The sequence below is a fragment of the Cyprinodon tularosa genome, unplaced genomic scaffold (genome assembly GCF_016077235.1).
Source record: "Cyprinodon tularosa strain WSP-4 unplaced genomic scaffold, ASM1607723v1 ctg346, whole genome shotgun sequence".
Lineage (NCBI taxonomy): Eukaryota > Metazoa > Chordata > Actinopteri > Cyprinodontiformes > Cyprinodontidae > Cyprinodon > Cyprinodon tularosa.
In genome coordinates this window covers 386,102-400,546 of record NW_024039059.1, presented here as the reverse complement: position 1 = coordinate 400,546, position 14,445 = coordinate 386,102, and the positions used below count along the sequence as shown (strand labels likewise).

At 37.1% G+C, this 14,445-nt stretch overlaps 1 protein-coding gene across 2 annotated transcripts in view; it reads right to left on the bottom strand.

The window, feature by feature from the left end:
* LOC119789754 (plexin-A1-like) overlaps positions 1-14,445 on the bottom strand; it is a 384,280-nt gene that overhangs the window by 315,116 nt on the left and 54,719 nt on the right. For both annotated transcript variants that reach the window (XM_038294813.1, XM_038294814.1), the window contains exon 2: positions 5,573-6,953. In XM_038294813.1, coding sequence (XP_038150741.1) covers positions 5,573-6,745 — 1,173 coding nt within the window. In that variant the 5' untranslated portion in view covers positions 6,746-6,953. The remainder of the gene's footprint in view (positions 1-5,572; positions 6,954-14,445) is intronic.

Sequence of the window (14,445 nt, the reverse complement as noted above, 5' to 3'; positions counted from 1 at the left end):
TGCTGTCGGACTGCGCTCCTGCAGAAGAAGGTCATTTCACATTGGACAAATCCAAATTTCTGATTGGTCGGTTGCTGACGAGCCTCCAGGATCGACTCACAAGTAGCATCAAATAAGCTGGTGACCAAATTTTTTCATCTATAACCTAATAGTTTAAAGTTCCTTATAGTTCATAATGTAATGAGATAAACCAACATAAATCTTATCCGTAACTTGATTGAAATGTATTTGATTGTAAACTCAGTATTCACATTTTCTGTACATTCAAGTTAATTCCCCTGAAATACCACAGATTAGAAGTTCTTATCAAACAAAAACAACTGTTTAACCTCCAGCTGGTTGATGATAAAAGTTGATAAGCGTCTGGTTTAATCAGCTGATCTGATCAACCCTGACAAGATTTAAACATCATTAGATGTTTTTATGTCTGCTTGCATCTTAAATTTTTAAACCACATTTTTACACTTTTTCACATCTTCACACAACTACATTGACAAAGATATTCCATTACAGCAGGGTGCAGAACTCTTAAAATGATCGGATGTCAACATCTTGAATATTAGGCGACAACACATCCCTATTATATCAAACATGCCCTCAGGTGATGTTAAGGTTTAAAAGCCTTGAGGTGAAAAGAAATGTTTGACTCTTTACTCTCTGAACCCAGCATGACTCTTAAATTGAGCTGGTATAATATCTTTCCCATGATGCTGGTGAAGGAGCAACAAGCTGTCACCGCTCTCTACAGGAAACATTGAACATGCCTGTTCAGGGAGATCATAAATTCATCACAGTGACATCCTAGAGCAAGCTCTGCTGACTCAACCTTGATCGATTGCAGGCAGGACGACAGATGGCCAGAAAGGACAATCATATATAACTGTATGGCCATTAGCATAATTACATGCATATAGGGAACAAGTCATGGTACAAGCCCATTTTAGGGCTGTTAAATATCAGGGGGTGAGTGTCAGAGGTGCTATATAAATATTTTTAAATTAGTAAACCAGTAGGTAAACGCACTGAAGGGATCTATATTTGAAAATGTAGGCTGTTCAAGATGGTGACAATAGGACACCCGCTTATAGCTTTACGAAAACTGCAAAGCATGAATGAATCCCATAAACGTTGAAGCCATAACCTACTTTGTGTTGTTACTGTGTTATTACAACAGCATCCACAACTGGGAAGATAATAAGATACTGAATAACAATAATTGCCTGCTATTGAAAGAAGTCTTATGACATCAAATGTGTTTTGAGGGTCATGACATCTGATTTACATGCAAAGTCTATGGAGGATAGCATTTAGCATCAAAAGGTCCAGCGGCACAGTTTGGGCATTGGGAGGAGAGCATTTAAGAATCCAGCATCTGAGCGTCAACCAATCAGAGAAGCTGATCAAGGAGAAAGACACTACAGCCAAACCATGATCGCTTCTGCAGAGCTGTCAGCACCGAACTATGAAAAAAGTATATCAAGGAGTTAAACTCCATTATTTTTACTAAAAAAACCCAGGGGAATAGATTTTTTGTACAAGAAAGGAGTGATCTGATCATTAATACTCCACTACAAAAAATGTATACTGAACTCTGGCAAAACAGTTTATAATACCTGCATTCACTAAAACTAGCTAAATTTCCCAGCGAAAAATATTTAGTTTTATTGCCTGGTACTTGCAGTTTTACCACGTACCTAAGAAATGTTTTATACTTTTAGTCACTAGGAACCAGAGAAGGAAAGCTTGCCAGTTTCAGAGTGCTTTAACTGGTGACTCCCAGCACTGTCCCCTGATGGTATGCAGAGGTGCACCGAACGAGAACAGAATATTTAAATACCATCATAATCCTGATGATGACACTGCACAGTAGGGTTGTCAAAAGTATCGATACTCAAAAAAGTATAGATACTGAAATGTTGTATCCGGATACAATACTCGTTTTTAAAAGTATCGATACAGTGCCACCACCAGTGGCACCTAAGCAGTCCTCTAAAATGCAGAATAGAGGACAATGCACTTTCAGAACACTGTGTGATTGAATAATTCTGTGCACTTTTCAGTTTCAGACTTTTTTTTATAAGAGGTGCAGCTGCTGAGAATTATTTTTGTTTCTTAACCAGTTTGGCTAGTGTCACTGTTATGTGTGCAAAGCATAGCCAAGGAGGGAACACTTAATTTTATAAGTTTTTTATCAAGCTTGCTTAATATTGTGCACAGCATACAACCTCAAAATATTGTTCTTATTGTTTATTGTATTTATTTATTGTATTTTATTTATTAATGAAAATCTGTAGAATTTTGGAGTCTTTGTTTTTATCCTTGTGGTATCGAAAATGGTATCGAGTATCGAATATTTTCCTTTGTATCGGTATCGAGTTGAAAAGTTTAGTATCATGACAACCCTACTGCACAGCTGACGTTTTGAGGTAAACTAATTTGCTTAAAAACATCTTAAAGCTGCTTTTTTTCTCTACTCATCAAAGCAAATAACATAAATGTCCAAGTTGAAACACTGGAGACCATTTTGACATAAATGTGTTTGGTGTGCAGACACCAATACATTAAAAAGTTTTTGAACCCCATGAGGAAATGTTTTTGTGCAACTCTTAAATAGTGATAATACAATTATTTCAACCACTCTAAATATCCTCTTCAAATATGTGGAGGAAAGCTTTAACAATTGATTGGAAAATAACTGATGATAACTGCAGGTAAGACTACGATATAGATGTCTGAATCCTGCCAAACTTGGCAGCCTTTCTGGTCCCTCTGCTTTTGAAAGTGTATGATGCCTCTGTATCACAACATCTTAATATACAGGGGAAACAATAAAGCAGGGATAATGAACTAAAAGTTCCAAACAAATTCTGCTTTGCATGAAGATGTGAGTCCTGGTTTGTCGCCAAGTGAAATCTTTTGTAGTTTTCTTCTCATGGGAAAGCAATCAGACTACCAAGTGAACCAAAGAGGGAAAATTAAACCTGTTCTACGGATCTGTATCTGATATGAAAACATAAATCCTCACCATTTCCATGAGTAACCGGAGCAGAGCGTTTTGCATGTACTACTGCAATGGCCTTATGTACCCAAAGCATGCTGACACCTCGCTCCCTCCCCCTATGGCAAGTCAGTTTAACATTTTATAGCCAGTGACCATTTTTTAATAAAAAATGTGTTCATTAATTCTTTATCTAAGGTGAACGCCTCAGCTATCTCAAATATAATGTTTCTTTGGAAAACTGACTTAGCATTTTTCATTTATTCATATCAGGTTTGCAGCTTCACCTACTAATACATCAAACCAAACCTGGCTCCCTAGACTATCGTGAATGAAAACACCTTGAAACCTTAGTTTAAAAGATGAATGTTTGGTAAGTTTACAACCTAACTGAGCATAAACACATTTCTCAACAGGCTTGTTTATCAGTTAATTTGAAATATTGGTGAATTTACTACGTCAATTCTACTATGAACAATCGAAAACCAGCAACATGACGACTCACCCTACAAACAGTATTTGTAATTCATCCACAGGGAAACATGCTGTAAAAGTCATTCTTAATACATGAAGATAAAACCTTTATATGACCTATTCTATTAAGTTGCATGCAGACTTTCTCAATATTGTGTTGGTAAACAGGCTACTATAATAGTGTCCTCTTTATGAAAACTTGCATTTTTTTTTAAATGTGACATTTCCAAACCAAATTGATAGACTCTCACTTTATATTTAAACACTTTAGTCCACACATTCTGTTCCTCCTGGTTTCTATCTGGCTTTCAAACATGGCTTCGGTTCTTTTGTTGCAATCCCGGGCTCCCACTTATCACCCAGATAACTTCCTTCAACATTGTATGTTCAGATTTCAAACAGCCTACAGATTTGCAAACACAACTGTCTAAAGAAAAGCAGATGATAAGGTGTAAAGAAAAGAAGAGACCCAAATAAAAATAAAGAGAGTGAGAAATAAGAGCAAAGACAGAGTAAGGTTAAAGGGGAAAACCAAAAAGACTATATAAAAGAGATCAAAAAAGAAAGTGATGAAATAAGATGCTGAGAAGTATGAGGTTGGCAAAATGAAAGAAATCTCCATGGAAATGATGGAAGTGAAGTAAAAGATAGGAGAGAAATAGAAAACAGAATAGCAGAGACAGCAAGAGGATACAGGGGCAGAGAGGTGTGGAGTAGTCCAGAGATTTATGGCAGGTTGTTATGGAGCACCGACTGAATAACGGAGGGTGAGACCAGGTGAATTATTCATGACTATACTGGGGCTGAGAGTGTGTGTTATAAGTAGGTGATGGGAAGCAAGTGAAACACACAAATACTAACTTTCCCCACAGAAACCTCGAGGAACTGAATAAAGCAGTGAGAGGCTGTCCAAAGCTTAAGATCAAATTATAAAGGGACACAACATCCCACAAACCTGCAGAACGGAGAGGTATTTGGAGAGCTCTGAAAACAGGAATCCTGAAGGAAATTAAACTTTGATCTATCTGGCTCTTCTTGATGTCAGTGCTGGAAATGTTCCTTTTAATCCTCCAGTACCTCCTAAGCAACAGTCAGTTTAGTTCTAGATATCGAAGCTTCTTTAGATTTTTTTTCCAACTGAATGACAATCAGACTGGAAATTTTTCATTTTGGAATAAATACCACATTTGCCTTAAGCGGATTAGAGGAAATGTACTGCTTTGGCTACCCACTCTCCCTCTCTTGTATATCACTGGTATAATGGTATTGCTGTAAATGAGCATTGCAACCTACAGTTTGTCTACTTTGGTTCCAACATGCAAGAGAGTTTTTTTTGAGGATTTAAATACGTTTTGTAAAATATTTTTCAATGCAATATTGCCATCGAAGAGATATGAATATGTCGATTTTCCATTTATGTTTTATTTTTAATGCTTTTTGAGCTGGATTATATCAAAAATACCCAAAGATTATAATTCAGTTACTGATAGGAAATGAATGATTCTCAGAAATGCTAAATCTAATTTTTATACTACTCAGCGATCGGACATCTAAGTGCTTACACGGTCTGAGTAACAAGCTTCTTTAATATTAATGGTGTTAATATAGGAAAAAGATCTAAAGTTGTTTCTATTCAGGATAAGTGAGGTTAATTAGTGCTTAAAAAATGGATTAAAATTTTAAATCAAATTTTTTTTTTTAAAGGTAAAAAATATTTTGTGACGCATGCCCAAAACATTTACTAGTTATTCACTCTCATCCAAGAGAGGGAAAGGAAGAGAGAGCAAGAATTTCAGAAGCCAATAGAAAGGCTAAACAACCTTTTGAGTTTTTTTCAACCACTTTTTACCAGATTCCTTTAAACAAAAAAACAAATAGAAGACTTAAATGTCATAACAGATGTCATAACTAAAGTAGAAAACAGAGTTAGAAATGTTGAACTGCTTAAACAGTAAAAAGAAATTCTCTAGAAGCATAACAGCGATGCAGTACAGCCTGTGTTGAGCTGCTGGCTCCACAATCTGTATGTGTATGGATGAGCATGTAATCTATATTCAGATCACAAAGGCACTTCTGGGAAATACTGTCTCAAACACTCACCGAGTTGATGCAGGCCAGCTCCTTGTTGAGCAGCCAGGGAAGGGAGAGTTTCCCCTCTCCTTTGTAGCATGACTGAATCCTTTCTTTAATCTTTTCCTTTATCTGCCTCATTGTGAACAAACACAAAGCTGACTCTTTGGGCGGCTTCTCTCTGTTCTTCTGACCTTGGGCAAATACAGTGAAGAGAACCTCCTCGTGCTCTCGAATGCCAAGGGAACGAGCCAAGCGCGATCCTGGTCGGGCCAAATAAGCATCCTGAACCAAGCGGTACTCCACTCCGTCCTTAGTGCAGCCAATGGGGAATTCAACATACGAGTAGAACTTGGGATCATCAACGCATAAGCGGACAATCTTGGAAGTGAAGAACTGTTCGCTGTTTGCGTCTGGTGAAGTCAATTGGGTGTCAAGTTGTAAGGTGAGGTAGTACACAAATTGCTCACTGTTGAAGCCATAAATGTAGTAGATGTCAAACGCTGGGAACTTGGACAGAGTGTCAGAGGGAATCTTAAGCTGGGAAGACACAAACTCATCCTGGTACACAAAGCTGAACATGTCAGCATTCTCCTCGTTCGACATTAGCTTGCGACTAGATAGCGTAGGGAAATACTCAGACTTTCCCTTAATGGGGGTGCCAACAAAGAGTTTGCTCCCCCCACCAAAAATATCAGGTGGGATCACTACGCCAGACATAGTGTCTGGCTCTGCAACGCTGGATAGATAATGCTCTTTACGGTGGTGTGGCTCACCAAGCTTAAATAAATCATCCAGGCGCAGGAACTGGCATATTCCCTGGGAAGTACTCCCACACGCAATTAAGCGGTTGTGGGCAGCATCAAGTAGCAGGAGTTTATTGACATTAGAAGTCTGCACTAGCTCATGTGGGCATGACTGGACACCAGGGGGAGGGTAACAGCGAGGGTTGTCAGTGACAGGCCCAGTAACGTGGCTCCGCAGCTTGGTGAGATTGCTGGATAGCTTGTAGATCCAATTGACAGCACCCAGGTAGACCTCTCCCGTTTTGTTGTGGACCACCAAATGCGTGAGACCACCTTCTGGCGGAGAGAAGGAGAGGAGAGAAGAGACAGGAGGGGTGGTTGAGGTGGTGGTCTGGGGCAGGCAGCAAAGAAGGAGTAAGGGGAAGATCAGAAGGGGTGGATTAAGGTGTGAGGACATGGTGGTGAGGGAAGGGGAGTGTGTGTTAGTGTGTATTTTTGAGATTGCAATCTGCGAAGCGGTCAGTCAGTGCCTTATAAGACTGCAGGGGAAAAAGATGGATAAAAAAAAGTCTTGAAGTAGTAATCTTCCTGTTCTCTTTTATCCTCCACTCCCGTGTGGATTTATATCCTCATCCCCTGATCCTCAGCTTCGTCCACCATCAGCCCTGAGAGCAAAAGAAAGAAAAACATTAGCAAATGTCTCAATTCCTTTTATACACTCACATATATATATTTTTTTTTTCTTTTTTTATTCAAATATCTAATTGGTATAATTTAGTGATGATAAAGAGAAGACAATGAATGATGACACAGACTCACCAAGACCGTGGATAAAGACATTAATCTAAAATATAACAACTGGAGGTCTATTTCACTGCCTTCTCTGCTCTGCTTCTACCTCTGATGTGAAATCTTTTTTTTAAACTAAACAAAACCTTGATCTGCTGTGTTTTGACTGCCTGAAGGTATAATATGATTCAGCTAAAGTGAACACAGATACTTTCATATCATAAAGCCTTGCGATTCTTTTATACAATCTTTCTGATAAACAATTAGTGTTAGCAACCATACTTTTTTAGCTGCTTCATAAACTAATAAATCTGATTTTTTGTTTAAGTTTGCATACAGTTGTTATTTTTGGAGTACGAAGAGCCATAAAGCAGTGAGAGATTCTCAGTTGCAGGATTACTGTCAGACTGGTGCCCCTGGTTCAAGAAATAAGTAAAAATGTCTTAAATCACGTGTTTTTACCCTTGATTTGTGTAGCTAAATTAGATAGTTTGCCAATGAAATTAGTAATTTTTACTCTTAAAATAAGACAATCAGATAATATGCACTTGAAATAAGACAATGCAATGTGTTTTCTTATTTTAAGTGTAAATTGTCTTGTTCTATTAGGAAAATGACTCTTTTACCTCCTCAATTCAAGAACAAATGCAGTTATTTTAAGAAAAAAACGACTTATCTAGATTTCCAGTGTTCAGCTGATTTTAGCCACGTATCCAACCGATTTAAAATGTGGGAGACGGTTCTACTGTAAATGGGTGGAAACATTATAAGCCCTGTTAAAGGCTCCATTCGGTACTAAAATATGTATTCTGCTAAAACATTGCAGGTTGCTCCAAGTCTTCCAAGAAGAAGTTTTCCTTTGTTTTTCAGATATTGGCCGTGATTTGTGTGATGTCATCGAGGAAGGTTCGCCTCGTGCCTTTAAGGTTCTATGCTTTTGCCCTTTTTCAGCATTCAGATCAATGGGTGAATTCAATAAGAACACAGAGAAGCAACATTTTTACTTATTTCAATGCAGTTAAAGTGCATGTATGTATAACCAGAATTGTTTACTTTAGACATCATAGATGCAAGGCCATTAAGAAAGTCTAGCTTGTATTAAGTAAATTGTTCTAAAGTTTTGCAAGCTCAGTTTCTGGTTTGATCTGTGTAGATTAGGTCTAGAATGACCCAGGCATCAGGCTGAAATCTAATCGGTTTAGATTTAGGAGGATGGTCGTATGAAGGCCATCAGAGTCAGAGTTAATGTTTTACTCTAATTGCTACAAATGTTCTGAGGTTTGCGTCAAAGCTGTACAGGGTCGCAATTGTTTCAATGGAAGCAAGCTCATTTACTTGCAATCTACTAATCTCAGCAGGTAATAGGTATACATCTAATTAAAGAGCTAGTGCAAGTAGATTAGTAGACTTGCTTAGCAAAAATTTTCTACATCTTTGATAAAGGTCTGACTAGCTGTTAATCTTCCATATGTTTATTCTCCCAACTTTTTTTCTACAAAGTCAAACAGAATAATTCTCCATATCAACTATAACTGATATAAACTTCACATAAACTAATTTAAATAACTGATACGGCCTGTAAGGATATAGTTTTTGTCAGGTCTCAGATGGGGGCGACTCTAAATATTTAAAATATCTAAATTCACAGATTTATAATGGATCCCTTCAGTGTTGCATATTGCCTAGTCCATATAATCTGACTATGTGAAGTACTTAGCATGTTTATTTATTTAAATACTGCATTTTTAAAGAGACGCACAAGAACCCACATGAAGAATAGCAGGAACAGATCAATTACAAGCAGGATAGTATATAAAAGCAAAACATATATCTACTTGGAAGAAGTGGAGAAGAAAAGAAAAAAAACAATCCACCTTTTCAAACAAAGAACAGGGCAGGGAGAAACCATCCAAACTGATAAAGCAGGAAGACGGAGAGAGGGACAAAAGTGAAGGCTATTTGGCTTTACACCAGCAGAATATAAAAGCAGTGGAGATGGTGAGAGCAGATTGCTATGAAAGCTAACAAAAAGAATGAGAGATGGACCATCCATCCACTTCTTATTACAACCATCCATTCATTCGTTTTCAATATCCGCTTATCTGATCAGAAAACATGAGAAGCTGGGGCAGTTTTTAAAATACAATCGAGGAAAGGTAAGTTCTGGAATAATAGCTTGCTCCTCTACATGCACAGGAATCGCCGCAAGAAACAGGAATAATCTTTGGTTTCTAAGAACAAGGCTATAAAAAGTCAGGTTTGAAAATGTATTTTATTCCACAATAATGATATTAAATTTAAACCAAACAATGACAACATCTATTGATATGACCAATAAACAGCCCTAACCTTAACCCTTTTTGCACTTTTTACTTATTGCACTCATACTGCCAGACATGTGGTCTTGTTCTAATAAGTCCCAAACATCCTAGTTTACAAGGGAAGCAAAAACAAACAATAAATCCCAGAAATCAAATATAATAAACATACAGATTTATTATAGACACATCTGAAATGCCCAACCAGAGTGAGCTACTGGCATACATGTTCTCAAAGTTAGAGAATGTGATTAGTCCCCTTTAAAGTACAAGAAATGTCAAATAAATGTAAATAAAAGTAAAATATTATATTTTTTTGGGAATAACTGATAGACCTTGATACCAGAAGCCAGTCCATACCTCTTTATAGCAGTGTGTCTACCACTCTTTATTAATTCACAGCCAGGATCAGATCACAAGGCGCAGGCTTGTGTCATAAAAGCGTTTGGTCAGCAAAGTATTCCCGTCCCCTATTTCTGCTTCTTTTCCTCCTTTCATTGCATTCCTCTCTCTCCCTCTCCTCTCAGACACTTTGCTCTCTGTCAATGGTGTCTTTCATCTCCTGCCCAGCCATGATTACAGTGGCCCTGATGACGATGCTGCTGCCTGTCCCATCAGGACAATCCAGCCACTGTTAGTGTTTCAGCCGCTCACACTAAAAGCATGCAGCATAGATGTACAGTACGCTGTCCAAAACCATTTAGAACACATTAAAGAAGCCTCAACACACCAACGCTTGAGATTTACAAAAATAAAATGAGCTGACTGCTTATTCCTGTAAAACAAATAAGGAAACAAAAATTCATAAAATACTCTAAATACATGAAAGTGTGGCAATTCTTGACACTTTATGTTTTATGATCTACTGTAGAAATGCTATAAATAGCATAAGGTTTTGACTTGCTAGGATATGGTAACCAGTGAAACTGTTCTGTGATGTTCTCTCCCGATGTTTGACTAAACTAGGACAAACAGATGAGAGGAAGAAGGAGACGTCCACGAACAGGAAAACTGGGTAGGGATTTAAAGGTCCGTCTTTGAAACGCTGAGTTAGATCAAAAAGAGAAAATGTTCCTTTTTTGTAGGAAATTTGTTAGAACAGTTATTGTAGACACATAAATGATAAAAGCAAATCTGAATGAAGATATGGGACAGGATGTTCTAAAAGGGTCCAAATTTCCATCTGTGTACTCAAAACTACCCATATTTAAACATCAAACAGCCTTGCAATGCTGCAGCAACTTGAAAAATGAAATATTTTTGGGCAAGATCTGAAGTATGAGGATGTCACACTACCAAGATTTCCAAAGTCAAGACTTTGAGAGCCTTTAAAACAACACAATATCACTTTAAAACCAATTATTAGCTTAATTTGAGTTATATTAAAGTATTATTTATGTTAGTTTACAGCACTTGGTGCATATTGTTCCTCCATTTGGTCCGCACTTCACAAAAACCCACCTAGGTAACTTGAGAGGCTGAGATCCGTTGATGGATCTTGGAGTTAGAGTCCCTCTTTATGGCATTTTGAGCTTAGTGTTGCTTTAAATGAGACCAAAGAGACAGTTAAGGTTAAAATGTACTAGATAAAAAAGAAGTACAAATAAAATATTATGTAATCCTTCATTCAAATATTATTTAGAGCCAACTTTTGCCTGAAAAGTTGACAAAACAGCTCTGATGCATGATCATCTGATGCATGATTACTCATGAGATGAGTAACTGCTGTTGGCACATCAGCTTCTGGCACAGCCAGCCAACATCTTAACCAATGTATTCACACCACTCTTTTAGCACTGAGCTTTCCTAAGTTTCTATTCCAATTATTTATACAAACATAAACAAAAGCATGTGTAGGTGTATTAACCAATACATTAACTCGGTATGTATATTACATATACTTAAAGTCTAGATAGATCTAAAGGTAAGCACAAGATTTAAATTCAAACTGACACTTTTCCAGGTTTACCGGTTAGTCTTGAACAAAATCTGCAAAGAAGAGTGAAATCTATGGCGACAGGAAGTGGATTAAAGTACTTGAAACTTTGGCCTACTTTGGTTACCCTTTTGATTAAAGCAAGTGACCCCTAGAGAGACGTCGTCCTGCATATAATCACTTGCATAATCAAGTCGCTACACTTTAAGCAGGTTTTTCAGCTTAGTCTTTAAGATTACATTTTTTTGCACCTTGCACTGAAGGTTGTATTTATGTGAACTTTAAACCTGTTGGCAGGTGACCTTTTAAAGCAGTCAATTTACATGTAATCAAGCCTTTGCCTCCTAATTACTGACTAGCTTTTTTAAGGTTAGGTTTACAAATTATATGTGTTTTTTTAAGTGGTTCGGTTTTTTAAGGATGGCAGAAAAGGTGAAAGCTTATCCTTTTACACAGGATCAGTGATTGTATTTGAACTTAAAGGTCTTTTAAATTGAAGTTTAAAGTAGGTAAGCTATCTTAGGCCTCAGAGAGCTAGGAGAGATTCAAAATTTTAAGCGATACCAGAAAGGCTGAAAAATTTATAGCACAGTTGCTATTTTTATTATTTCAAGGCTTTAATCATTGTCTGTCATTAATATACTTCATTGATCTTGGTTTTGTCCCATAGTGAATACAATAAGGATTCAGGTTCCTTGATGCTAGCAAAGTTAAACATGCTAGCACTGAAAGAAACATCTTAAAGATAGTTTTTATTTTTCAGTTCTATATATAATCTGTCTTGTCTTTAAGGGAGAATTAAACCCCCTTTTTACAGAAACTACCCTCTATCTATAAGTGTATATCAGGGCTCTTCAACGTTTTCCAGGCCAAGGACCCCCAAAACTGATGGCAAGATAGAGCAGGGACCCCCTAATTATATATATTGTATGAAAATGTGTTATGTCAAAGTGGTCCTATAGTCAGTCTGTTACATATGGAGAAATGTAAGGAAAGTAATTCCTCCCTGGGATTATTAAAGTATTTCTTATTCTGATTCCTGGTTGATGGAACAGGTGTTGTGAATGAAATGGTGCCCAGTTTGAAAGAGCTCCTGTGTGTCGCTGAATGTGTGCATTGATGACTGAAAGACATCTTCTGCCTCCATTTATCTGTTTACTACAGTGTGTTGAATTCATGTTAATGTGTATAAAATATGAAAAAGTTTAATCAACCAAAACTTTCACAACTCCCATGCAATACCTCCGTGGACCCCATAGGGGTCGTGGACCCTCTGTTGAAGACCCCCAGTGTAGATTGTAACTTCACCTATTCTATTATTATAAACAATTAATTTACAGAGAGAAGTCTTGAAGTGCATTCAAATACTGATTTATATGCTATTATATCCTAGCCTGAAAAATTGTTGGAATCAGCTAAAATCAGTTTTAGCAGGTAAAATTTTAAGAAAAACATGAGATGAGAAAAGGGATACAAAAATCTGATAATTTCCTCTATATTGATTGAGAAATGGTTGTAATTAGTAAAAAATGACAACAAAAATATGTCAGTCGACCTTTTCCAAATCTTTGAGCTCCCAGTCTACCTGAGACATTCAGTCTCTTTAATGATAATCAATATCTTCTACTGATCTTGCTACAATTTGGAGGAATAAGGTTTTATTCAGGAGGTTTATGATTCCAATTTTTACATTTTATAACACACACAAAAGATATTACTTCTAACAAAGGAATCAATCATCCATCATCCTGAATGGACCTTAAATTTCCTTGATCGGCTCTGATTGAAGATCAGCCTGAAAACTGCTGTGAATTCAGATTACATTTTCTGAAATCAGCCAGATTTTAATAAAGTTTCTCTGAAAAAAAAATGCACAAACCTACAAACTTTGATTCATCTTTTAAAGACTAAAAATATTTTTAAAAATTCAATTTAGTTTATTTATATAGCAGCAGTTCACAAATTGCTGATCTAAGGGAAACCAGCTGATTGCGTTTATTCAGCAATCCCTCACACCAAGCATGCATGTAGCAACAGTTGAGAAGAAAAACTCCCTGTTAAAAGGAAGAAACCTCCAGCTCAGTAGGAGCCGCCTTCTGCTGGGGCCGACTGGCCAGATAAATGATATTAAATTAAATTAAATTTCAATTAAATTCAGTTTATTTCTATAGTGCCAATTCATGACACATGCCATCTGAAGGCACTTTACAGATCATACAGTCAAAGTGATTCAGAGTTTTCTAAGAAAAGCCAGTTGATTGTATCGACTCATTGACTCAAAGGCAATCCCTCCCATCAAGCATGCTTGTAGCGACAGCGGAGAGGAAAAACTCCCTTTTAACAGGAAGAAACCTCCAGCAGAACCAGGCTCAGTGTGAGCAGCCATCTGCTGAGGCCGACCGGGGTTCAAGGACTCAGAAGCAGACATAGAAAAAGAAGCAGAGATATATGCCTTCATGCATTAAGAGGAATAATCTTTCGACTTCCACTTTTCTGTTAGACTCAAACCATCACCCTATTAAAGAATCTGCAGCTTTTTTTTCCATTCTTTACAATCCACATAACAATATAGAATGGATCAAAACTTCAATCCTACAGTTGGACTCGTGAGAAATCTATATATCAGAATTATGATGGATCTATTTGCTATATTTCTAAACAATATGATTTCTGATTATTTTTTAAATCCAAAATATATTTCCTGTACATCATTGACCTTAATATTTTTCACCATTATAATTACTAAACAAAAATATCAAATAATGCATAGAGCCTTGGAAGGATTAATAACTGCATACAGCTACAGCATTCAACCCTTGTTTTGTTGCAGGCTTGTCAAACATCTGGACTTCGCATGTTTTCTGGGTCTGATTGTTTTAGTTAATTTTTTAAGACCTTGTTTCTTGCAGCAGGTGGTGGAAAAGTCAGTCCCATTTCAGGTCAGCTTAGGACAGACGACAAGAAGACATAAGAGGAAGGACACAACCTTGAACGTGAGGAGATTTCTATTTAAAATCCATTTTTCAAAAGGCGTATTATTGATGGGAGCTAATGCTGCAGACAGCTGTCCACTCACACCCTACACTTCTGTTTGGTAAAAGGGGAGAAAATATG